Raw genomic sequence first — 27,206 nt, forward strand, 5'->3', positions numbered from 1 at the left:
GTAAAGGGGCTTTAACAGCAGTAGATATGTGCAAGATTGATACTGAAATGTGCATATTTTCATATAAGTGCACTGATTTATATTTCTGCGTGTGTTCACAGCACTGAAACCAGGCAGACATTCAAGCATGAGTGCATATTTATTGGTTAAATAAATGTGGAAATATCCTAATTTCAACTAATTTTTTCAACAAAACCAAAAATAAATATAGATACATACAGATAAAATTAGCAAAAATTAAATATGAATACAGATGGAAATGGCAAAAAAATAAATACCATAAAACCGGGAGCCCTACTTATAAACACTCACTCTTGCCTCTTCGAGGTCTGTCACTTCAGAAAAGATTTTGTCATAAAAGTCCACAACGTGAGGAGTGCAGTGGTATAATACTAGCACACCTTTTTGTTGGTTAATACAGTTAACACAGAGAGAGTAAAAGTACAACACTTCTTGTTCAAAAACATGGTAATGAATACATAACCTAAATCGAACTGAGCTGACTGACGCAGCTACACGTTAAAAGAGCTGGCCAGAAACCAGGTGTGCTCGCGACTACGAAGAAACGTGCTGCTCTTCAATGGCAAAACTGCCTAGAAAAAATTACAATGACTAAAAACCGTAACGGGGATGGACTCTGTAATGCCACTGTAATTGTGTAAACACTGCATCACCAGCTCAACGGCTGTAGTCAGGTCACATGACCTTGAAATGCGGACAGGGTTGTGTTACTGTCAACCAAACCTGTTGACAGTAAACAGCTCCCTCAGCATCAGTAAAACATTACCAGAGTTTGAGTGTAACGCGTTTCTGTTAGGATGGTCTTTAATGAAATTTGTCACATTTTAGAAACCCACATCTTAACAAATGATAAAGCGCAACGATCCCAATACCTATCCTCCATAAATTTGTAGATAGAGATGCTGGTGGAAGGTGCACAGCTTGAATTCACATGAGCGTTGGAAAAGTCCAATAGAAGGTCAGGCCTTACCCAGCTGGTGCGAATTATTATTATTATTATTTTTAACTACTGCAAGCATATACCACAAAAATAAATGGAAAACATCCCATCTTAACGTGACAGCCATATGCTTTCAATAAAAAAAATATATATATATATACACATTTTTAAAAAAATAACAATCTCCGATCATTTTAATCAAATATTATGGTTCTTATACAGAACACATGCACATAAACTATCTTTATTTTAATTAACATCACAGGAAAAAATTATTCTTGTGGGTGTATAGAAAAAGCTCCTACTTAGTTTAAAAATATAGGCATGACAAAAGCTAAGAATGGAAAGGAAAAAAATAGGCATTAGCAAACTACTAGCCTTGGCACCGAATTGTATTTCTATTTTAGTCTGATCAGGGGAAATGCCGCCACTTACAGTGCAAGAGAGAATGACTGAAATGGGCTAACCCACTCGACATGTAGTATGTGAAGGAAGGCAAAGGCAAAATGTGAATGACAGTATAACATATCAGTCGATGAAAAGGGCTAACCCAAAGTGCCTCTAGGTATGTATTTTTTTATTAAATTGTGAATGCTTTTGTATCGTTGAGGCTGCTGAGACAGCAAAAGCCATCGCTATTACAAACCTAAACAATCGTTGTTAAAGCCAATAGGTCTGGTATATTGAAGAGCCATAGGCTTTGTCAATTTCTTTTAGCTATGTTGTACAGCAGTGTGGCTACTGTCCAGCAAAGCTGAAAGATAGAAAATTAGTGCTATGGTGCAGCTAGCGCGGACCGTGAAAGGGCAAGGATTTGTTTTCTTGATATGGGATTATTCACAGCCTTCACAAAAAAATACATTGTTAATTATCTTATATACGAGTTAGTGTGCCATTTTGGCTCCACATGAAGACAGCGCCAAAAAGACCATGCCGAGTAAGGAGCTCAGTGCCATTTGAATCTTTGTAGCATCTGGACACACCCTTGGCATGACTTTGGGGCATTTTTTTTCCTGATGGGACAGAAGGAGGTAAGCAACAATGAGAAAGGGGGGAGGGTGGATGGGCAAGCAATAACGTGGGAGGGGCAGACCAGAAAAACAACAACGCAAGAGGAGGGGTGGGGGGGTGGCGCGGAGCAAACAAATGAGGGAGAGGGAGGAAGGGGATGCAAGTGAAAGGAAAAAAAGAACCCATGAAAGCAATGAGCAGTGAAAGGACCCTGGGTATGGGGAGCAGTATTTGGGCCATGCTTCAGTGTAGGAACAAACACGCAAAGAAGAAGTTAACCTGGCACTTGGTGACCAATGAGAAAGAAGGAAATGAGTGTGACGATGAAGCCAACCAATGTTAAGCAATAGGTGGGTTCTAAGCCCACTAAGTAAACAGAATTTCTCAAAATCTACAGAACATACCCTGTTTCCATCAAGACCTTAAGTATAGGGGCGAGAGGTGTGGAGGGAGGGGGTAAAGAGAAGAAGGCGCCCGCCAATCATACTGAACGGCATAAAACTGCCCATGCCCCACCAACATCTGTGTTACGTGTGAAGGAAATAGCCTTTATCTCACAGCCTTTACCATGCAAGACCTTCACCTGCAGTCTTTACCACACAGGAAAGTATGTGTTCCTTTAACCACACACAACTTTACCATGCAGGTTATGTATTTTTTTAAATTACAGACTTGTATGTTATGCTTTTAAAAAATTATTTTAGGGTTTAGGAATGGGTAGAGATAAAGGGAGGTAAAGGTGGGTTGAGGGTAAGTTGAGGTAAATGGAGGAGAGGTTGACTTGAGAGTTCAGGGGTGGGTAGTAGTATAGGGGAGGTGGGGTGAATTGAGGCTCAAGGGTGGATAGAGGTAAATGGAGGTGAGTGACTTGAGGGCTCAAGGTTAGCTAGACATAAAGGGAGGTGATGGTAAATTGAGGGTTCAGGGCTGAATAGCTGTAAAAAGAGGCGAGGGACACTTGAGAGCTTGGGGTATGTAGAGGTAAAGGGAGGTGAGGGTGACTTGAGGGTTAAGGGTATGTAGAGAATAAGGTAGGTGAGAGTGCCTTGAGCTCAGGGGTGGTTACAGAGAGGTGAGGCTGACTTAAGGCCTCAGGGTGGAAAGAGGTAAAGGGAGGAGAGGATGACTTGAGGACTCAATGGTGGGTAGTGTTAAAAGGAGGCGAGTATCTTGAGGGCTCAAAGTTATGTAGTGGTAAATGGAGGTGAGAATGAATTGGGGACTCAGGGGTGGATAGAGGTAAAGGGAGGTGAGCGTAAACGGAGGGCTTAGAGTATGTAGAAGTAAAAGGAGGCGAGGGTGTCCCGAGAGCTTAGGGTATGCAGAGGTTAAGATAGGCAAGGGTGACTTGAGGGTTAGGGATATGTAGACGTTAAGGGAGGTGAGGCTGACTTGAGGGCTCAAGGTTATGTAGAGGTAAATGGAGGTGAGGATGACTTGAGGACTCGGGGGTGGGGAGTGGTAAAAGGAGGTGAATGACTTGAGGGCTCAAGGTTATGTAGAGGTAAATGGAGGTGAGGATGACTTGAGGACTCGGGGGTGGGGAGTGGTAAAAGGAGGTGAATGACTTGAGGGCTCAAAGTTATGTAGAGGTAAAGGGAGGTGAGTATGAATTGAGGGTTCATGGATAAATAGATGTAAAGTGAGGTGAAGGAGTCTTGTGGTCTTGGGGTGGCTAGAGGTAAAAGCGAAGTAAGGAGGACGTGTGGGTTCAGTGGTGGGTAGTGGTAAAGGGAGGTGAGGATAACTTGAGTTCCAGGGTAGGAAGAAGTAAAGGGAGGTGAGGGTGACTTGGGGGTTGGTAGGTGAGGGTGACTTGGGGGTTAAGCGGTGAATAGCAGTAAAGGGAGGTGAGGGTACATTGAGGGTTGGGTAGAGGTGAAGGGAGGTCAGGGTGACTTAAGGGTTCAGGGGTAAAAGGAGGTGAGGATGACTTGATTGGATAGTATGATATGATACGATATGATACGGCCAGTATAGAAATGAACGGTATGGCCAGTCATTGTATAGTATTCCCTGTTATTGTATGGGGTGTTATGCTATGGCCTCTTATTGTATACTATGGTATAATATGTTTTGGACTGCCATTGTATTGTACAGTCTGGCCTGTTATTGTATAGAATGAAGTGGTATGGTTTGTTATTGTATAATATAGTATGTTATGTCGGTTATTTTAAAGTCTGGTACAGTGTGATAGGTCATGACCAGTTATTGTAAAGTATATTATGCTAGGAGTATGGTATGGCATGTTATTGAGGCATACAATATATGACCTGCTAACAGAACACATGTATTTAGGCAAGCACCAATATTAACAGTTGGTACAATTTAAAACATGTAACTTATGCTTGCTTTCCCAAATTGGATAGAAAGGCGGCATTACACGGAATACGATCAAAATTAGTATGGTCATAAACACACCCTTAGTGAATGCTTCAACATTTAACTTTATTAAAATACAATACATTTTTTCATGTGTGGGTTTGAAAAATCTGGAAAGCAAACGCTGAGTGGTGGGCCAAAGGTGAAAAAGCAAACATGAATAGGCAGAACAGCAGCTAAAAACATGACGGAACAGCATAAGAATATGTTAAAAGAACAAACAAACAATATACACTCGCAGAAAAAAAAAACGTGTACAACAATCCAAGCGCAAGCAGCACGGCAACACAATAATCAATCATTCTGTACTAGGTACATTCTCCAGGAAACAAAAGAAAAACACGGAGACATGAAGACAACATGCACTCACTACTGAAAAGTAAGAAAATAAGAATTACAATGAAGCCAACCAATGATAAGTACAGGCAGGCTAAAAGCCTCTTTTTAGAGATTTGGTTTTCAAAGAACGAATAGATAGTCGTAAGCCACAGGTTAGACATATAACCCCCCCCCCCCCTCAAAATACACATTTAAAAACAAAACAAACAAAAAAAATAGCTTATGTCGCAGTCATTCAGCTACTGCAAACTGCACAACATAAAAGCTATGTTTTGCCTATCAATCATGTCCTGTTATAGACCTTTCTGGGGCGAGTTTGTGTAGGATACCGTTCACTATTTGGACCACCTGCATTGGCCAATATGTATTTTGACAGGTGTTTTAATACTGCAAATTGAACACAGGCCACTTACCTTCAACAAACACCTAAAAGGTTAAAATACATCCAGCATGGATTCAGAAAGGGTGCTAGGAGCACAATGCAAAACATGCATCTTTGTGGCCTCTTTGGGGCTATTAAGTGCCATTAAAATGCTACAATACAATATACCTTTTTCCATGCCGCTGCGCCAGCACCGAATTATAAGCAACCTCTACTTCGCCTTCCAAAACCAAAAGAACGCACACTCCAAGGAAAGAAAAAATCTTCAGTCTATTTCTTTCAATCCACGTTGGGCAAAAAACACTTATAAATCTGCTTTTCCTCTAGGAGGAAGTGGCGCAATTTAAGTTGCATTAATCACACAGTAGGAGGTAGGTAAGATGCTGCATTAATTAATAGAGGAGACTATATTATAATGCAAATCTGTGTTGAATTGCATCATTGTGTCCCTAGCCAAACGGAAAGGAACACACATGCAAGGCCAAATCACCAGTTCATTCCAGAAAAGCCACTGGATCTCAATACATGCATCTACAGAACGTGACTTCTAGTCCTTCTAAAGCACAAAACAGATATGAAGCACAGGGCACTGCACAAGAATATTAAATAGAATCGGAGGCCATGAGGGGTTTCCTCCAAGGCCATTATGACTTTGGATGTAGTACTGCAGATCAGGGCCGGACTGGCCATACTAGGCATCTGGCGTTTCCCCGGGAGGTTGGAAGGGTGGGGGCGGTTTTGTTACTGGGGGCCGGTTTCGCAACGGTGCTGCAATATCGACCCCAAGTAACAAAAGCAGCAAGCAAGTAAGTGTTTCCAGCCTCCCAGGTTCAGGCAGTGCTTCTCCAGGGGCTGGTCCGAGTGAATTGCCAGGGCTGCTTTGTGTTCCCAGTCCAGCCCTGTTATAGATATGAAGCAGTTGATGGATGAGTTGGGAAACTAAGACATGGGCATCTTTGCAGACAGACATCCTTGCTCAAGTTTGCAGTAACTGGTAATGAGCACAAATGCATCTTTTGAAAATTTAAAATACGCCTTCGACAAGTAAGCCCATTTGTCAGAGAAGCAGTTTTTAAGGCAGCGGAGTGTGGGTACCATGGAGAAATTCATGATTACTTGAGAAAGAACTATGCCTCTGGGCACACTGTTGGATCCAGAGATTAACTTAGACCCTTGAAAAGCTCATCTGTGCAAACTGGAATCTGTTGTTCAGCATGAACACAATTTCAGGACTGTGTAGCTGGAGCACATTTTCAACTAGCGGGTTTTGAGGAGAGATTGATGGTTAGTAGTACTGAATGCACAAGTGAGGTTAAGCAAGCCTCGGAAACAAAGGTTGCCATACTCTGCCCGCAGAGAGGGAGCTAGTTTCTGCCACCCAGGCAGCATACTTTTGAAAATACTATGCAACCCTTGCAAATGCAACCAAAATAAATTAGCTCACTGAGAAAGGGGCAATGACTAGCCTTTGGCTCGTGGTAATGTGGGCATATTACAAGCCAAATATTACCCAGACGTGCATATACGCCTTTTCTTCTATGCCCCACCCACCTCAAGTATAAGACATGCTTCTTCAGTTTGTTAGACAGGCCCCCCTCTTCTACAACTAGGAAGGAATTGAAAATATTTCTTCCCCAGCACCAACTTCCGTCAACCTATGCAGTCTGTACAGCTACCCATTAGTCCAGTTATGCCTCCTCATCACCATACTACTAGCCGTCTGAGGCGGTCTGCCTCCAGCCTTTGGCTAACAATACTCAAGTGAAGTGTGACTAAGTGGCCTCCGTGTGGATGTAACATTGATCTTCAACCTTGAAACTGGTCTTTGATAATTTGCCTCTGCCATTCAGACACACCACTTTGAATCTTACACCATGCCACTGCTCTTCCCTACACCTTCTAAGCCATCTCAACCCCGATCTATTGTACTATTGAATCGTGCACCATTCTCTCTATAAGGTGCAGCACTACTTTCTGTAAGAAAGGCGGACCTTTAAAAACTTCTAAAAACAAGAAGCACTCTTCCTCTCCACCGGACAATGACTTAGTAGCAATCTGACCGTGGGCTCTCTAGGTTAGCTAGATAGACTCGGGCACAGTAAACTTGTGCAGTTCTTCTTTTACCATTGCTGGTAAACACTGAATGTTTCCGGTGGAAGAGATGGGTGTCACATGCTCGTTTGGCAGGTGCTCAACTTAACCTGCTGATATGGTTTCCAAACAGAACACACGCCTGTTAGACGCAGAGGGCTTACACAGTCGTCCTTTGTTCAGAGCAGACTACCGTTTCCGGGTACAAACCAGGACACAACTGGTGCAAACTTACAGATCCAAGAAAAGCCGAATAATTTTGCCAAAAGGAAATATTTTATGTTGATTGGCTAGAATACCAATGCACTTTTACTAATTCAAAGTACCGAATTTAGAATATAAAAGCGGGTATTACAAAGATAATCCACATTAGTGTCAAAAGTGAAGTTTAAAGCTAAGCATGAATCAAGGATTTTATGATTTAAAGTGTTATCTAAGAACGGTTTTTTTTCAGGAGGTAGTTGCTTAACCTTAATCAGAGAATTCGGGCAAGAGTGAAACTGGAACTTACACTTTGCAGTTAGCCTCTTATCAAAGCAGTGCCTCCCCTACGACACCAAATCATGTCCTAAAGGTTTTCCCAAGTTTTCACCACTAAGAAACTTAAAAGGAAGAGCTACTTCTCTCTTACAGCAAGCACGCAGCTACCATGCCCAACCCTCGGTGTATAATTTACAAATGCAAAATCACCAAGAAACCTGCCTGTGTTACCAAACAAAAGTCTGTTATTTTCAACACAAGGTGGTGTGTTCAAACCAACTTCAGCCGGGAAGTGAGCCCAATGTGACTTTTGCACTGTCTCTTGCTGGAACAAACAGCAGAGAAGTCGACCGAGTCAGACCTCTTCCCTGCACCAACTAGATAAATCTGGACCGAATAATGAACACAATTACGGAAGGAAAAAAGCTCAGAGGTTTTCTGCATTCTACAGAATAGCGTGGCCGGTCTTGTTCACGCACACAGGCATCCTTTCTTGCATTTGGAGCACACTGGATGGTGTGTGGCATGACCGAGTAAAATACATATATTCATGTGATACAACATGGGGCAGAGGGTCGGCCTAATTCTGCCATTGGCTAACTACAATGTGAGTGGAGGCATTCTGCTCTTTCACAGAGAGAACATGCAAAGTAGCTCCATTCAGTGCAAGGGACTACTATTAATGTGTGCGCTTTTTTTTAGTTCAAAAATTATTTTTGCTTATAATGTATTTAAGCACCCAGCAGCTTCCCCAACAACATTTTACAGAAAAAACTCAAAAGAAACAGACAAAATCCAGAAGGCTGCCACTGGGTTGGCTTTGCTGGCGTGAATCAGAAACATGTCGCTCTCTAGTAGATTGAAGAAAAATGTGAATGACACAACAGCCCAATGAATGAAGAGGGCTGACTGAAACCTCTGTAAGAAAGTATACTAAACATTTAATTTTAGTAAAATCAAAAAAAGGTCTTGGCTAACGCCTCAGAGTGGTAGATGCGGAAAGCAGCCTTAAGGCTTAGTCCTGAAGGAGTGTAAAGCAGCTTGTTTTACTAACACTAAATCTTATAGTATGGGTTAAGTGAAAAAGAACCACGCAGGGTAGTTATAAAAATATGTATTTGTTATTAACACTCACTAACACAATACTGTATCTCCTACCTGGAGATATATGCATAATACACACAATAATTGTCAATAGAATAAGCGAGAAGCACAAATGCACAGTGGTCCCCAGGGGGAGACCACCAAACCATATACTAAAATAGTGGAATGCGAACCACAACTCAAGTCAAGAGTGAACCCAGAAGACGTAGAAGAGTCGGGGACCCAAGGAACCACCCAAGGTGAGTATCTAGGAACCCCACGGAGGTCGTGTGCAGTGTGGGAACACAACTGCGTACTCATTTCAAGTCAATGGGCAAGTCGCGGTCGCAATTTTAAAGAAGGACCCATCCCAGCGGACCCTGAAGCAACCCCTTAGAGGACGGAAGGTTGGAGAGCCACTCAACCCATGGATACCCAAGGAACCAGAATACCTATACCAGGGAAGTCAGGTGCATAGGTGCAAAGTGGCATCGGAAACCGCCGTGGGCCACAATGGAGGACTTCAGGAAGATGCCACTGATGAAGAACGTGAGAAGAGTCCACTGGAACCCAAAGGTGGATTCAAGTTGAGAGGTACCTGCAAGCAGAGGGGACAGAGTCTATGCCACTCAGGAGTGCCCAGGAGGCACGGAAGACGAATGCCCCCGATGTCGGAGATGCAGGAGAGTCGACGGTGCGCGGACTCAGCAACACTGACGAAGACCAGGAGCCGTTCACGAGCAGTCCCACATCGGATATCAAGAGGAAAAGGGTTCAGCGTACGGCATGAGCGCCAACAAGCCTTGGCAGCAGCAAACAACGTAGTTGAAGATAAAGATGCAGTGTCGGGATCAGCAAGGTCCAAGTGACTCACCACGAGCAGGTAAGTCAGAGTAGGCCCTGAGCAAGCAGGGGAGCCCAATGGAGCCAAAGAAGACCCTCAAGAGGACCCCCGGGCCGGAGGCACAGGAGTCGCAAGAGGACCTTGAGCAGCTCACCAGAGGATTAAGTCCCACGGTGCAAAGAATGCGATGTAGGCAAAGATCTTGGCTGTAGGATATGCTTTAGGCTGGAGTTTCTTGGAGCCCTAAGATCTCTGGAGATCAGGGGTTCTGTTCCAGCGGTTCTGACGAGGGATACTGGACTCAAACAAAGGTGAGAAGACAGTGCAAGCCTTAAGGGAGTTGCAGAACCACCACCTGTGTTCCTGCGCCTTTCGGAGTCCGTGGGAGCACATGATCAGCAGACCGTTCAGCTGTGTTGAAGGTGTCTGCTGATGCAGGGGAGAGACTCCTTCACTCCAAGGGAGATTCCTTCGGGTGTCTTGGATGTCCACAGGTCTTGTGAAGAACCTATATGGGGCACAGGCACAGATGTTGCAGCGGACTTGCAGGACGACGAGACCAGGAGCAGCAGTAGTCTTCCCAGTTGCAGTCTCCGTTCCCAAACCGTAGTCCAGAGTGCCCAGGCGGTAGAAATAGAAGTGATTTTGGATCTGAATCTTGTCCCACGACGCATCTAAGGAACCACCAACAGGAAAGCCCTTAAGTACCCTATATAAAGCGTTGGGACGATTCAGGGGTCTCTCCCACTGGAGGGGCTGGACAGTGGGGAGAATACACCCATGTCCTTTGTCCAGTTTCATGCCAGAGCGGGAGCCAACAGCTCCCTGAACTGGCTCCAACTGGAATATGCAAAGAGGGCACAAAAAGTGCCCTTCAAAGTAGTCTAGTGGCGCTGGCAAATGCCCCTACCCTGACTCAATACACTAAATCCTGTCTGGGAGGTGGTCACACCACACTGCGACAGGAAACCTATTGTCCTGCCTTCCCCTGCTCGAGCTTGGCTCAGCAGCAGGAGATCAGAATCGTGTCTCTGGTCGGCAACAGCCATAGTTTGCTGTCCTGGTCTAGAAGACTGGTACCGGGAGCACCGAGGGCCTCCTGGGAGAGCTTTATTTACAGTGCATCGAATCATACCTCGGGTGGTATGATGCCAACATTCTTGAAACCAAACATGACAGGGTTTGTTACAGCCAGTTTAGAGATGTTATCGCATAAAGACACATGGCCACTCTATGTATCTTAATCTTAATGGCTGATGCACATACAACCTGGGAGAATGGACTCCGAAGGTTGTAGGGGTGTCCTGCTCATGCAGAGGCTTTCCCACACTTAGAACCGGGAACCCTGACTTCAGGATAAAAAGGCCTGCCTTAAGGGGGACATAGATTTAGGTGCAGTGACCTAAGATATAGGAAAACGTATATATGTCATAAGTGGTGCTAGCAACAGCTTACACAGGCTCACAATTGGAGTGGTCTCTCATGGGTGGCATAATACATGCTTCAGCCCATGGGAGACCCCTGATGTACCTATGCCCTGGGTACCTTAGTACCATATACTAGCGACATAAAAGGCTACACCAGTAGCCAATCTACAGTGTACCCAAGTACTCGCCATGTCCAATTTAGGGAAGTAGCACAGACACTGGGGTCTTGGTTAGCAGGATCCCAGTCAGACTTGTTAGTAAAACAATGACACCAGCAAAAAGCAGGGGTGACCATGAAAGCAGATCCTACTTTCCTACAACTACCTGTGAATAAAGCTGGAAATCTAGCTTAAATGGGGATGCATGGATTTCATAAAAAGTCCCTTCACACGGCCAGCTGCGATAAGCCGCCCTAATGTCACTTACCTGCACCTATGGAACTCTGTGCAGCCTTCATTGCATTATAGGCGTCTGAAGGCCTAAAGCATTTTGTACGAGTCATGTTTCCCCCCCTTCTAACATTGATAATAGGATGTACTCCTCCCTCAGCTCAAATGGTCCCTCAAACAATGTGCTTAAATGTGCCATCCAGTGTAGAGAAAAAAGAATGGTTCCCTTTATTCAGTCCTCCATCACTAACAATCACCAACAATAGGCATTCCAGAATGATCTTTTCTTTGATCATATCTGCTAGTTTTTTATGATTTATTGTGACCTCATTCACTTGATGGCTCCTTTACAGGTTCCTAGTGAAACTTGCATATAAAAAGGACTGGGGTAAAGGAGACCTAAACGTTCAAGAATACCTTTTTGTTATTGCCAGTCAAGACTGAAGCAACATAAAACCATTTTTACCACCAAGAGAGATTCTGCTGAAGCTTAAATCATACCCTACAAATTAAAATTCTGGTCCTTTAAGTAATTTTTTTCGAAGATTAAGAAAAGGTTTCAATGACCCTACTACTTGAAAATGTGGTATGACCAAGGCCATCCATCTTGTAATAAATTCAGGTCCGAGGTCCAGATTGTAATATTACATTTCGATGTACGTGTAACTCCAAAGCGACCTAGCAAATAACCTGTAGTCCGACACAAAAGTACTAGCAACATCTTGTCTTATAAAAGGGCGCATGCATGCACATATGTAGTTTCCGTTTACACTAGAGGTTCTTGCCAAATCAACTACTCACAGGCTGTTGGAACCGGCCTCGTGGCGTGGTCCCACTCCTCCCGCATGGCGGGCCCCGGACGACATCGACCCCTGTCCCCAAGCCTGAGGCGACCCCCTCCGACCTGCACGAGAGCCGCCACCCATTGCAAACCCGGCTCTCCCCCTCCAGAACATGGCGACCCTTACTCGCCCCTCGCTGCTGGTCCGATCCCTATCCTGGGCCACCCTCTCAGGCCCCGACTCCATCTTGGGCCTTCCCCGTCCAGGCCTGTGGCCTCGGCCCGACCTCGGCCGCGGCCTCAGCAAAGCCCCGACATCGAGGCACCAAGATCCGACCAGGGGGTAAACCGGCCACTTGACGAGGAGGGGAGTTTCGATGGCCCTCCAGCCGTCCCCGGACGCCTGGTTTTGATCGCCCTCTGGCCCCCCTGGGCACTGGCTCCGCCCTCCTGCTCGGCCCCTCTGACCCCCATGTGCGAGGGTCCGGACATAAAAGGACTCCAGACCTATATCTGGGGCAGCCCTGGAATGGGTCGGGAGTTGTATCCTGGAGTCGAGAGACACCGAGAAGAACTCACCTACTTCGAACCCCGTAACCATCTTTGGAGCCCTGCTGGCGCTGCCGCGGCCCCACCTCGCTGAAACCATCCTTGGAGCCCTGCTGGCGCTGCCGCGGCCCAACCTCGCTGAAACCATCTTTGGAGCCCTGCTGGCGCTGCCGCGGCGCAACCTCGCTGAAACCATCTTTGGAGCCCTGCTGGCGCTGCCGCGGCCCAACCTCGCTGAGAACATCTTTGGAGTCCTGCTGGCGCTGCCGCGGCCCAACCTCGCTGAAACCATCTTTGGAGCCCTGCTGGCGCTGCCGCGGCCCAACCTCGCTGAAACCATCTTTGGAGCCCTACTGGCGCTGCCGCGGCCCGACCCTGAGGAACCCCCCAGCTCGAGGATTGAGAGCTGAGCGTAGGGTATCCCGGTACCAAGCTGGTACCAAGACTGTCCCGCTACCCTCTTCCCGCAGCTACCACAACCTTACGGATCCCTCGATCCATTTGTACTTGTATTGCTGAGATAACCTGCCTTGATTGCTGATAAAGACGTTAAGAGCCTATCCTTGTGTGGTGTCCATCTGTAGTGGTGTGATTGCTCGACTTGTACGATCCTAGGAGAGGAACCTCACGCGGAGGCCTCTCGACCTCGCTTGGCCAGTTCTAGAGGGAGAGGTGGCTCTTGGGGTGGTCGGTCAGACGATCTCTGCCTACCCCCCTAAGATCGCCTTTCTAGCACAGGCCACCCCACCTTTTCCACAATACAAGGTAATACAAAATTACCTCTGCATTCCTCGTCCTAGATCCAGTCATAACCAATGAGGTAGTATCCAATCAGAGACAGGAAACACTTGCTAACCCCACCCACCTTCCGGCTAAGGGTTATAATAACAATAGCCTTACCATAGCACTTCCTGTTTCCTGTCTCCGATGGGATACGGGGGACGCTGAGGTAACTGCTGGGCTTTTACCTCCAACGAAGTTGCGTGATTTTCTCTCTCTGCTGAGCTTGGGGGAGCGGGACGCAGTTATGGTCGCCTGCAACTCCAGGTTTGTGCTTCTTCCTATTTTCCCCAGGTAGAACTGCATGCTGGGCTGGCTTTTCTCCAGGTGTGCCCTCATGCTGGTTGGCTTAGGCTGATCGACGCTCCTGCACGGTCAACGTGTTGGTAACTATAGCGGTCACTGCATGGGGTTGCCCGAGTGGTTGCCATACATAGTTTGGGGGGAGACAAAGCTGCTCTATTCTCCTAGTCAGCAAGGGCTCCACTGACTTATGTTGCCTGCCTCGTCCGCTGCATGTTTGGGGGAAGGAGGGGCGGGGAATGGAGGAGCATGGCTCTCATTTTGTGTACCAATGGGAGCTTACGTCAAGTCCAGCTGCAGCCGAGCGCCGATGGTGCAGCTGGGATCTGCACAGTGGACCATTGCTGTCCATGACAGGGCGTGCCGATGGTGCTGTCTGAGGTTACTGCCCCATACAGGGTGGCGTTTGTCAGCATTATAAGGATGTCCTGTCAATCACACATTGCTCATGTTGGATGCGGTTTTAACTGCATTGTTCGGCTGCTTATATCTGTTGATGAGCCGGGTTGTTGGCTCTCATTGTACTGCTCTTGGTGTGGTGTTGGTCTCCTTCTGCTGGCTGCCCTACTGGTAAGCATGCTGGGAAGAGGAGGCATTGTTCACCCACGTCTTCTTTTGTGGGGAGTTCAGCTCCTCCCCCTAAGGCTAAAAAATTGGATTACGAGGAGAGGCTTAAGCATCTTATTTTGGAGACTGTGGCTTCAGTCAAGAGGAAGAAGCCTGGTTCACATTCTGGTGGTGGGCAGGAGCTGTATTCAGACATTTCCAGCTCGAATTCGTCTGAGGATCCCTGTGTGAGTTACATGGAACATAATAGGAAGTAAATCTCTAAGGACATGTTGGCGGACATTCTTTCCCATGTGAGTGGGAAAATGGGCTTGCCCGATGAGGAGATGGCCAGCACTTGTCAGGACATGGTGTTGCCGCAATTTCTGAAGCATTCTACTAGAGCCCTGTCAATTCAATTCAAATCTTTATTTCGGTTAAACAAACCATAAAAGAATCATTGACATATAACACAATACAATCTCTAAAAACAAGTGGTACCAATAGTATCAGTTTCAGTTTCCAATTAATAGTGGGCCATAGAGAAAAAAAAATTGTTTTTAAAAAAAAAAAATTAAAAAAGAAGAAGGGATATAATAAGGAGTGTGACATTTTTCTAGGGGGGACTAACCGAACCAGACAATTATAAAATTCTTAAACCACAATTACAATCAGTCGGTCCTTAGTTTGCTAAATGCACGAGAAATACACGGTTTCGAATTTTACGACAATTATAAATAAATATAAATAAAAACCACGTTCTTAAATTAGTTAAAAGTATTCAGAATTATAAAAACATGTTAAAAAGAGATTAAAAAAATAAAAACATTTTTTAAAAAACTATTTCATCCATTCCATATAACAAAATTTAGATGTAGAAATGATTCAGTGACATATCCACCACTAGGCCAAAACCGTATCCATCTACACTATTACAATTTCAAACCTTGTTTTCTTCGTACTATTGCTACAGCAAAAAGGTATCGGCTTAAACTAAATACAATGGTCCGTGTGGTATCAGATTTAAACACTCTTTCTGCCTCCTTGATACGTCTGAATCCTAGGAGACGACAAATAGGTTTTAGCTACTTCTTCCTGCTATGTTGGTATGCTGGGCAAAGAAATATCACATGGGCCTCATCCTCCCTTGTGCCCATATTGCATAACTCGCAGTTTTCGAGCGAAACATCTCCTATTCGACCCTAGCGAAACATTTCCTATTCGAGCCCTGTCCATTCATTCCTTTGTGATGGATGTTTTATTGAGTGAGTGGAAGGATCCGGAGCGTATTCGGATGACTTGCTTCACGTCCAGGCTTTATCCTTGGAGGGATATGGAAGATTTGAATCCTGAATCAGTCCACGTGAAGTGTATTGTGACCAGTCTTGTAGGGCGCCCATCAATGGTGGAGGATAATGTCCTTAAGGAGGGGACCGACAAAAAGATAGACTCCTCTTTGATGAAGCTCTATGCAGGGTCTAACCTTGCCATTCTTTCTGGTATATATAGAGCGTGTGTTGCGCAGTCGCTATTGTCAGACTTCAAGGCATTGTTCACTACTATGCAGGAAGGTGGACGTTGTCCTGAGCTTTTGGATTCTATGGAGCACCAGACTGAATTCTTTTTAGACATTGCATTTGATTCAGTCAGAGTATCAGCTTTGTCCTGTGGTGCTTCTATTGCGGCCAGGTGCAATCTGTTGCTAAAATCGTAGAACGCAGAGGCTGCACAGAAAATTGATGGCTTTGAGGTTGCCATTTACATGTCCGAGACTTTTTGGCAAAGGGCTGGAGAAAAAGTTGCATACGGTTTTCAAAGAGTGGAAACATTTTTACTTTAGGAAGAAGCCTTTCTTCTCTTCAGCAAAGTCATTTAGTCAGCCTTCCTGTCTGGTGCCGTGGGCCAGGTCACACATTCGTCCCTTGCTGTGGCACCTACACCGGTTTGTTAGTTTCCCAATTTAGGATATGGCCTTGGAGGTACATGTGTCTCCGGATGTTATGCGCAGCTTACAATGGTCGCTGGACTCCTCAAATCTCATCAAGGGCATGTAGTTATGTCCATCTCCCCTGACGGTGCTGACTACGGACGCCAGTGCTCTGGGTTGGGAAGCAACTTTGGGTCGGTGGTCCATTTAGGCTCGTTGGACCCAGTCAGAGGCCCTGCAGTCCTCCAACTGGAAGGAGATGTCTGCTTTGGAGAGGGCCCTTCAGTATTTCCAGGCCCACCTGTCCGATTGCTATGTTCTGGTGCGTTCTGACCATACTGTGTCTGCGGCATATGTGAATCATCAGGGTAGCCCTCACAGTCGGTCATTGAATCGGGCGGCTTGTGCTGTGGCCAGTTGGGCAGAGCTGCATTTCCAGGCCATTTCTGCACAACACATCCAGGTATGGACAACATGGTAGTGGATGCCGAGCCGCAAGTTTCCTTCATCTCAGGATTTGTGTGCCTCCCAGAGAGTTCTGCATAATCTGCCAGAGGTTCGAATGCCTGGAGGTGGATTTGTTTGCCTCCAGTAACAATGCTCTGTACCCGACATTTTGCTTCAGGATTTCGGAGGAGGGGGCCTGGGGCATTGATGGATTGTCGATCCCTGTGCCTCCGAGGTTTCTGTATGCCTTCCCTCCCTTTCCACTCATTCAGTCGTTTCTTTTGAAGGTTTTGAGGGAAAAGGCTCCATTGGTGGCTGTGTTACCGTACTGGCCACAGAGGTTGTGGTTCCCACTGCTGCTGAGTCTGGCTCTGGGACCTCCTTGGATCTTGCCTTGGGGACTGTCTTCTCTGCAGTCTCTCTGTCATCTCTCACTGGTCCCTCTCACCCTAGTGGCTTGGAGGTTGAACAGTGGACTCTAGCGAGGAAAGGTTTGCCAGCCCACATTATTTCTGTGGTCCAGGGTTCACATAGGGGCTCTACTCTGTGTTATTCTAAGAACTGGTCTGCTTTCGACACTTGGTGTTCGCTTTATGGTCTCTATTCTACATTGTGTCCAGTTTCTTCTATCCTTCAATTATTTTTGGCTGGTTTTCGGAAAGGCTTTGCCCTGTCGCTGTTGAAGGGCTAGTGGGCTGCTATCAGCGTCTTCAGGGATTCTGCTTCTTTTTCCTTCGATGCAGGGCCGTTGGTTTTCCCGGTTTATTCAGAGTTTCTCTCTTACTTCCCCTGCTGTCTGTTCTTCTGTACCATCATGGGATCTTTCTCTGGTCCATCACGCTATTGAGTCCTCTCCTTTTGAGCCCTTGGCTTCTGTGGATTTGAAGTTCTGGTCTTTTAAAGTGGCTTTCCTCATGGCAGTCACGTCAGCAAAGAAGTTGGGGGACTGTCTGCCCTAAGGTGTTCACCTCCATTTCTTAGGTTCCTGGAGCTGTGGTGTTGAGGCTGGATCCTAATTCTTCCCCAATGTTCGTTCTAAGTTTAAACCTCACAGGAACTGGTGTTGTCTTCTCTCTGTCCTGCTCTTTCTCCTGAGGAACAGTTTTTACACACCCTGGATGTGAATTGTGACTTATCTGTTTATATGGACAGGTCTGCTGAATTCCATTCTTCTGCAGGTTGTGTGTCACTTTTGGTCTTGCAGGGCAAGGGAAGGCTGCATCTAAGATGACTCTGGGGCATTGGATTAAGGACACCATCTCTTTGAAGTATCAGGGAGCTGCTTTGCCATGTCCTTCCAATGTTTAAGCCAGGTCTACTAGAGGAGTTTCTGCCTTGTGGACCGCTTTTAAGGGAGTGCCCTTGGAGGAGATCTGTTGGGATGGGATTTGGTCTTATGAACATACCTTTATCAGACATTACCATTTGAATTGAGCTCAAACTGACCGCTTGAATTTTTAGGAGTTGGGCTTTGAAGGCTGTGGAGCCTCCTGCTCAGTTTGAGTTGTTCTTTGGATATGGCATTAAACTTCACTGTGGGGTGCTTCTATCCGTTGTGGTTCTTTGATTCAGACAGTATTTCAAAGACCTTCTATTTATATATCTGCTTTGGTATACTTCATTGGTTATAACTAGGGTGAGGGACGTAGAGGTAATACCCTGATTACTTACCAGTAATCCTCATTACTCTTAGTCCTACTCGTTCTCAACCCAGTCATTCTTCTCACCCACCCTCCTGGTACCAGGCCTTTGTGTTGCATGGTATTTTAGGATGTGCTATGGTATGGCTATTGTATTATAGCCCTTAGCAGGAGGGTGGGTGGGCTTGGCAAGCGTTTCCGGTTTTGTTACCGGTCTCTGATTGGATACTACCTTATTGGTTACGACTGCGTCGAAGACGAGTAGAACTAAGAGTAATGTGGATTACCGGTAAGTAATCAGGGCATTACTCTGTAGATTGGTGGAGAGTGGTGCACCACAGTTTCAGACTTTACATAAATGTAAGACTCAACTAGGAGCAAATGGGTATGGATTGGGTCATCCAAATAACAACAGAACAATAAGTAATTGGACTGTGGACAAGTGTGAGAAGTGTGGCTCAAGTGGTTGGAGCGGCAGACCCTGATGCAGAGGTCTGGCCCGGACCAGGGTTCAATTCCCCGCCTCGGCGGGTCTTGGGCTCAATTTTCCCCGGACCTGACAATTCTCGCCTCGGTGCCTATTCCAATCATGGAGTCCCACTCTGTAACTCTGAGCAATAGCTTGCTTAATCTCCACAACGGCCCCTCGCAGCGGGATGCCTGGCTTTCACCTTGGGGATGCCGAGTAATGGGTTATCTCGCAGGGGAATACCAGGACGGGTTCCCTAAGCAAGCGCTGGGACGCTTTCGGGCAGCCATGCGCTCTACAAATCAAATTTCATTTCATTTCATTTCATGATGTTTGGGGACCTAAAGAACACATGCATCTCACTCTTTCACAAAACCCATTTAAAGCTGTCAATTCAGACCACTAAAAAGAAACCCTTTGCTACAAACCATTAGTCGTTCATTCTACCAGAAGGTAAGAGCTGTGGCCAGCTACAAAGACAACAAACTCCCTGTCCAAAACAAATTCAGTACTAATCTTCTAGAATAAATGAATAAAGTGTGCCTAATGCACATACCATATGATTCCACACATCTTCTACACTAGGGATCAAAATAAAGATACAGGAAACATTTTCAGTATAACCACCGACTATGAAAATGAGTTCTACTAGAAACCACTGTACATAAATTTGTCTTCGGTGTACATCCTGTGAATTTGGCAATGACACAGACCATCTAACCCTACTTCAGATATCCACATTGTAGACTAAACTACACAAATAGGAATCACATTACTCAACAGTAAATCACAAAACATGCAAAAACGTTTTAAAAAAAACGTCTGTTTCTCTTACTCATTTTAATATATTATAGATCACTTAAAACTAATAATTCAAATCATTTTCTAGGTCGGAAACTTTAGAAGACATTTACCAGCAAAAAGGATTAATCTACGCAAAAGGCTACAGTCAAATTCAAAACATGTTCATTAAAATATAGTCAAAACCTGCTCCTCTATATGTTGTTACTGCAGGAGAACTCTTGAAATAGGAAAAAACAATCAGAACGTTTATGGAATCATTTATTTTAGGATAGTGAAGAGATCATCTAACCTCCACACAGCCGAGGATGTGGTTGTGCCTTCATCTCCTTTACCCAGTGCTCTGCCTAGAATGCCTGGATCTAGTTCCGTACCATGGTCTTCCTAAATCTAATTTTCTGACTGGGAGTAGTTCATGTCAAACCCCAGATGTGGTCAGGTAGTAAAACACCATGTATTATAACCATATCCAAAAGAGACAACATTGGGTATGAACAGGATATGACCCTCTTTTGTATGATCATAGAAATCCTCGCAAATGCAAAATCCGGGTTAGGCACAGTTGAGACTCCTATATTTCACAGTAATGCAAGCATCCAACGAGAACGCTCACGTGTGCTTTTGCCCCTGCAGGGTATGAATTTAAAATCAACTACAATTACACATTGGATTGTAATTTTAATTGCATTTATATAGCGTTTACTACCCCTGACGAGGCGTCGAATGCAAATAATCCCTAAATCAGATGAGAACAACATACCAAGATTTCCAGCTCAGTATATTTGTATTTCAGAATAAGGCATAATTTCATAGCCCTTGCGAATAAAAGAACAAGACTATAATTACACCATTCAGAGACTGCCTTACCTTTCATGCGAATAGCAGAGCTGGTGTATGTAAAAATGTTTGAAGATAACAAGTAATCTGAAAATACATCAACACGTTTAGGACGTAGAAAATGGCACCGTTTCAACGCAAGTGCATAGACCTGTCTGTACCTGATAATCAATAACAACTTATTACCACAGTATAAACAGAATTCCTAAAAAACGTACATGATTGAACTCTGGAGTTTCCCCATCGTTTCTTAGTTTATTTACAACGTTTTGTCTCGTTTAGGATTTACATGTTCATGACATCAGCTGACTGATGTTTCGTTGGACAGTAGTAAGGAGGCAGCAGTATCATCTCTCTCGGCCTGTAAATTCGTTGCTGTACGTGGTACTAAGGCCTAAATGCTGGCAAGCGGGTGCATTCTTCCGCTATGTCATGTGTTCCATGGGGGAAGATGTGGTTAAAGAAAACCCAGTACGACTAAAGCTGTGAGTAAATGCAGCGTTGGAAAGGGGAAGCATTAGTAGAAATAATGAGTATAAAAAGAGGATGTGTGGTAAAAGGTGGAGTAGGGAGATGTTCCGGTCCCTCCTCTCCGGTCACGCTGAGAGATCAGCTGATGCGTCAAGCGCACGACAGCCCATGGTCGTTTCCAATCGAAGGACATCCCTCACTTTATGCATTTCTCAGTTTTACACACTGGTCAAACCCACCGCACATCCCGATGTAGGTGTCACAGTCCCCATTTAAACCCATTGAATATTTATGCTTCGGAAGCTGTGCTTTACATTTTTTACAGTCAACCCCTCGAACGCATTACTGACCAGACAGAACAAACCCGACTCGGATCGTCTGTGCAAACTCTCAAGACATTAATGATCTTAGATATAGCGGAAACTCATTCTGACCCATCATTTAGTGTGTGGTGTAAATGGATGAAAATGCTCATCTTCTCCGTCTTGCACAACCCGTGCAAGACGGAGGTGGCCCCTAACTGGCCTACTAGCTCACAGGCTTCTTTCACTTACCAGCCACAAACGCAGCAACCACTATTAAACAGTGAATGAGCCTCTCCATTGCCGCAGCGATATTCGGTTTCGCCTTCCTGCTCCACCACTGTTATTCCTTCAAGCAACAGCAACGACTGTATTCAGCAAAGCACTGTCAGAGTGACACCCCCTCCCCCATGCCACCTCAGCCAATCACCGTCCACGCAACCAGGTCACGGAAGATGAAAAAGCCAATAGAAAAGTAATGCTTCCCATTCCTGGTGTATCGCTATGAAAATAGAAGAAGGAAAGATCACTAGCCACGGTTTCCGAATAAATGCAGTGGCCATCTTGAAGGAGTCAGAAGTCATCACATAGAATTCAGCAATTATTAATTACAGAGAAAACATGGGCAGAGTCGAATTTTATGTAAGGATTCTACCGTTTTACTTAAATTAAGGCGCGTGCGGAAAACAAAACAGTTACTAAAGAATTGAAAATGTAAATTTAATGGCACTCGGAAGCGCTCACATTTGTCTTTTGATAACATTACCACGGAAACGATCAACATTTTGCCTTTAATAGTAATGGGGTTGATACCTCCCCGTAGGCAAAGGTCTTTCTATGAAAAAGAAATTACTCCAATTTCAAAACGGACGCCAAGATTACCAAAATGACAGAGTAGCAGGAATCCTTGTAAAAATATGTATTTGTTGTCCTATATAGTGTGAACACTGCTCAAACGGGGTATAGGGCCCTCTGGAGGAAGTGTAACCAACAAGACATAAATGAGGACATTGCATCTAATGAGGACATGAAACACACGTATGACAGAAGGTTTGTTCATTATATTTATAGAGATAATTACAGCACACTGGATGTAAATAAATGTAAAACCATTTGCCAGCACACTATGCTCTCACTCAATCAATCAATATAAAGCTTTATCCGATTTCTTAATTAAGTAAATCATAAAAGCAAACAGAAAATTACAGCATGAATGAATATTAGTTGCTGTTGGGGGGGACAAGAAGGGTATCAAGACTGGACAGACATAGCACGAGGTATGTCGGACTCACCTAACAAATAGCTGAGGACCCCTAATAATAGGTTGAAGAGGATTATGAGTGAGGATGGAGTAAGCTGATGATGTATACCAAGAAAATTGTACCCTTCATGTATAAAACGAATAAAATATGTTTTTTAAAAAAATGAATGAATATCAGATCATAAAACATTTTAAAAATAAATATACAAAATTAAAGGATCAATTATGTACATAGTTGTCAGTCCATTTTCCTAATCGCACTCAAAGCGGGCTTACATCAACATAGTTTTCCTACATTTAAAAATATGTTTTAAAAACAAAATTATAGAGGTAATACAAAATTAATTCTCTAAAAGTTGTAAGACCAATACCGCAGGACGACATTGTCTAAGACTGTGAGTTTTAAAAATCAGGAAAATCCACCTCCTTCTCTCCACAGCATAAAATTTGCAAAAAAAGAATGCATGTAGCGTCAACTGTTGAGATAAATCATCACAAGGACATTTGCACATCGGTCTAGACCGATCATTCAGATCAGGAAAACTAATTGTTCTGTGTATATTGCCTAATCTAAAACGAGTTAACAAGAAACTATCATAACCACCTTCAATAATCCTTAAATACGGCTGAATACTGTATGTGTCGGCATAAGTTGGTGCGCTGGTACAGTTGATTATGATAATTTGGTTGTATTTCTATTTAATTCCAATAGGGACATGCAACAGCTTTTAAGGTCTTTCCTAGCAATTGCGCTCATGGTATTGGGGTCATTATAATATTCTGGGTGGCCAAGGTTGATTGTACATTTTTTAATATAAATTAGCCACCTAATGTTCATGCCCTCATGTAATCTGCAACTGTCATTCAGGATTTGGCGAGTTAATAAAGTTTTCTCCGGGGTCCATATCCTGTGCCACAGTAGAATTGGCTGTATTTTTATGATGTCCGTTATATAAGGCATTCCTAATTCTGCATGTCAGATATGGGTGGAAGTGCTATCTGGAACAGCCCAGCAAAAATCTGAAAAATAATTAATGACCATATGATCCCAAATACCAGCACCATAAATGGCAAATGACATGCACTTTGCCTTGTAAATTTGCAACAATTCTACTCGTGGGCGCCGCCCAATTTTCTACTGAAGTTGAATAGGGCAGCCAATGCCTTGATAAACAATAATCTCCTGGCTTTGACTGCCTGAGTCCAGGTACCCTGTTGGTCGAACAGAATCCCTAGGTAAGGAAAAGTTGTTGAACATTGGATCCTTTTGGCATCATGATAAACAATAATCTCCTCGCTTTGCCTACCTGAGTCCAGGTCCCCTGTCGGTCGAACAGAATTCCTGGGTAAGACTCTATGCTCTCACAGACAGCTGCAGGAAAACCAAACTCTGTAAGAACCTGCTCTACTTGTGCATTTTATTTTCTACACTGATTAACATTGAAAGCAGTTTTAGATGGTAGGCAGCTAAAATAGAGCAATTTTTGGCTTTGCAAACTGGGAGTCGCCCGCTTGCATCGGATCTGTTGGCATGTATGATGTCATCTTAAGTCACTGATAAATAAAATGTTGAGAAAAAGTGGGTATCAATAAACTTAAATAATATTTTTCTATGAGTGGGATGACTCGGGTTAAGGGCCTAGGCTGAGATGTATTTTAGACTCAGTTAAAAAAGGCAATTTGTTGTTGATATGACAATTTATTTTTTTAATGTGAAAGTACTCATTTACTATTTTGGTATTTTTAATTTTGAATAATTTTACCAAAATAAATATTATTACATTTGAAATTATTCGATTTGGTAGCAGGATGTTTGGGTTTAGATGCTCAGGGTGTGGAATATTTTAAGATTAGGTAAAGAATAGGTATGTAATATATGATTTTGTCACTTTAAAAAAAATAGTTTGGCACACTTTATTTAAAAAAGAAATACGAACAGGCTAATATGTACTAAACTTAAATTTTAGGCAAGTAGTAGAATCATAGGGGCTAATTGGTCCTGGATTGTGAATATTTTAAATTGAAGAAAAAAATTGATTTGATTTTTAAATATTAACTTAATTATACCATATTTTAAAGTTAAATGCTTTTATTAAGCATTTAACCATGAAAGATTTACATTTATGTTAATATGAAACAATAGGTATATTTTAATCATAAATGTAGCAGTCATACATTTTATGTAATTTTATACATAAAAAATAATATGACACAAATATATTTAAACAAAAATAATTAATTTTAAAATGTAATAGATTAATAATTTGTTTTTCCAAAATACCTTTGTTTCATGTAAAAATATTTTCATACTAATGTAGTACAACCAATATTGAAATAATTTTTATAAATTCCAATGAAAAAAATATATATATAGTACATATACCCATGTTTTCTATGAGTGAAAGTCTTTTTTTCTCTTTTTTAACTGTAGCCATTTTTTCACATCTTTCTTGTGTTTATGTTTCTTTCGTCAGTTGGTGGAGCATCACGATGCAAGTTTCTACCGGAAGGCACTAGGATATAGTGAGAACACCTGGAACTCATAAACTCCTCTCCTGGAATGTCCGGGGATTAGGGTCATATAAAAAGCTTTACAGGGTGTTATCACTCCTTAAGGTGCATAGAAGCACATTAGGATAGTGGTCAGACAAGCGTCCCCCTGCCATCACTGCAGGCGGGCGACCGCCCAACAAGACGTTGGTGGTCACCCGCCCAATTTCGACATGCCCGCCGAGCTGGCGGGTGAAAAGTGCTCAATAACACTGCGGCTTGTGCTGCAGCCCTGGGAAAGGTCTGCTGCAGAAGCTGCAGTGCGATTGAGCACTTTGTGCACATTCATGCACCATGTGCACGAATGTATGTGGTTTCACTACATGTGCCCCCAGGGCCACATTATGGTGGCCCACGGAGGACAGGGGTCCTGCTTGGGGCTAGTCAACAACAAAGGTCTTAGTTCTCATGGCAATTTTCTTTTGCTACACTGTAAACATCTATGGTCAAAATTTGTTATCCAAAGGATCTCTTTAGTCTCAAGAGAATCCTAAGATGTTTCAATCTATTGCCTCATTAAAACCACAACCTCTCTGATTGATACATACAGGGCAGCACAAACAAAAAATGTGTGAAAAGCGAGATGACACCTCACGGGCGCACCACCAATGGGACCCCTGGTTGGTACTCACCAGGATGGCCCTGTTCTCATCATCGGTGCCATCAAGCTAAAACCAAAAAACGTGTCTCGAACCTCAAAAATAAAAAGACAGTGAATGGTGCAGTGGACACAACTTATATGTGACAAAACTAACAACATTTAACATATAAGACACTGGGCAACTGGGACCATAAACTTTACTATTTTTCCCTTTCTCTGTTGCAAAACAGTGAACACACATATACTAAAAAAGAAGAGAGTAAATACTACCTATCGATTTACTCTCTACTCACAGCCGACATGTTTCATTGCCTTGGTTTTTATCAGGCAATTTCTTCAGGGCAATACACTTTAAATGCCACTGCAAGAGACACTGAAGCTTGAGTGCCTGCATGCAGTTTTGCCTCTCATACCAGTGATGAAGTAATGGGGATGCAAGATGGGGAACGGCCAGGAGCAGCTTCCGTTAATCTGCATTGTGGCCCACGGCTTACATTAAAGGAGGGTCACTCACGATATAAAAGAAGGAGGGAAGCCCATCCTCTGTAACCCTGCAAACAGGTAGTCCCATTCCAGGGAATCAAAGGTCTTGGTGGCGTCTAGGAAAACTGCCACTGTGGCCAAATCGGGGCTCCATATCCTGTAGCAGCACAAATAGCATGCACAAATTATTGGATGTAGCTCTTCTGGTATGAACCCTGACCTTCCATCAGCAAACTCAGCCGATTGGCCAGGACTTTTGCTAATTTTTTCACGTTGCATCTTATGAGGGATAACGGCCAGTAGACCTCGCATTGAGTAGCTGCCTTACCCCGCTTGAGAAGGGAGATAATTGTGGCCTCTCGCATGGAGAGTGGGAGAATCCCCATAGCACATGCTTCCTCGTACAGCTTTTTATGGACCTGGACTAGGGTTCCCCAAAACATTTATAAAAGACTGCCCGGTAGGCCGTCAGGGCCCGGCGCATGTCCGGATCTCAATTACATTATAGCTGCATGTATTTCCTCCTCCTCTGTGTCGGCAGCAAGGAATTCCCTGTGTGCGTCACTGAGCTATCCCAGAGCTATGTGGTCAAGATATGGGGTCATGTCAGTAGGGTGAGCCCTGCGTGAGGTGTAAAGAATGGAGTAAAAAGTAGAGAAGGTGAGCAGGATATCCAGAGTGTCCTTTTGCAGAGACCCTTCAGCGTTCTCCACTCCCAAGATGTAGTTGATGAATCTGGAGCAGATATTGCCTCAGCCAAAGACTTCCCTGGCCAGCAGTGGTATTTAGATCAGAACAAACATCCTCACTGAGTGTAGGGTCTGCTTCCTATGGTTACCCCCACTTTTTGCTGTGATTCACTGTTTTTTTGACTTTAGTCTGGCTGTGGCCCTGCTAATCAGGACCAGAGCCTAGCTGTTCTCTCTCTAAATTGATACCATGTACTTTAGGTACATACCTGATTGGTTACTGGGTCACCCTTGTACCAGGTACACAGGGCATAGGTGCACCAGAGGCCTACCAGGTGCTGCAGCATGTATTGTGCCACCCCTGGTTAGCCTTTCAAACT

At 44.1% G+C, this 27,206-nt stretch overlaps 1 protein-coding gene across 1 annotated transcript in view; it reads right to left on the reverse strand.

Annotated features, from left to right (window-relative positions):
* The window catches only part of ATP6AP2 (ATPase H+ transporting accessory protein 2), a 59,290-nt gene extending 37,660 nt beyond the window's left edge, over positions 1–21,630 (reverse strand). Inside the window, exon 1 of the mRNA XM_086933280.1 lies at positions 21,495–21,630. Coding sequence (XP_086789406.1) covers positions 21,495–21,543 — 49 coding nt within the window. The 5' untranslated portion in view covers positions 21,544–21,630. The remainder of the gene's footprint in view (positions 1–21,494) is intronic.
* Positions 21,631–27,206: the final 5,576 nt, after the last annotated feature.

The sequence above is a fragment of the Lissotriton vulgaris genome, chromosome 8, assembly GCF_964263255.1.
Source record: "Lissotriton vulgaris chromosome 8, aLisVul1.2, whole genome shotgun sequence".
Taxonomy (NCBI): domain Eukaryota; kingdom Metazoa; phylum Chordata; class Amphibia; order Caudata; family Salamandridae; genus Lissotriton; species Lissotriton vulgaris.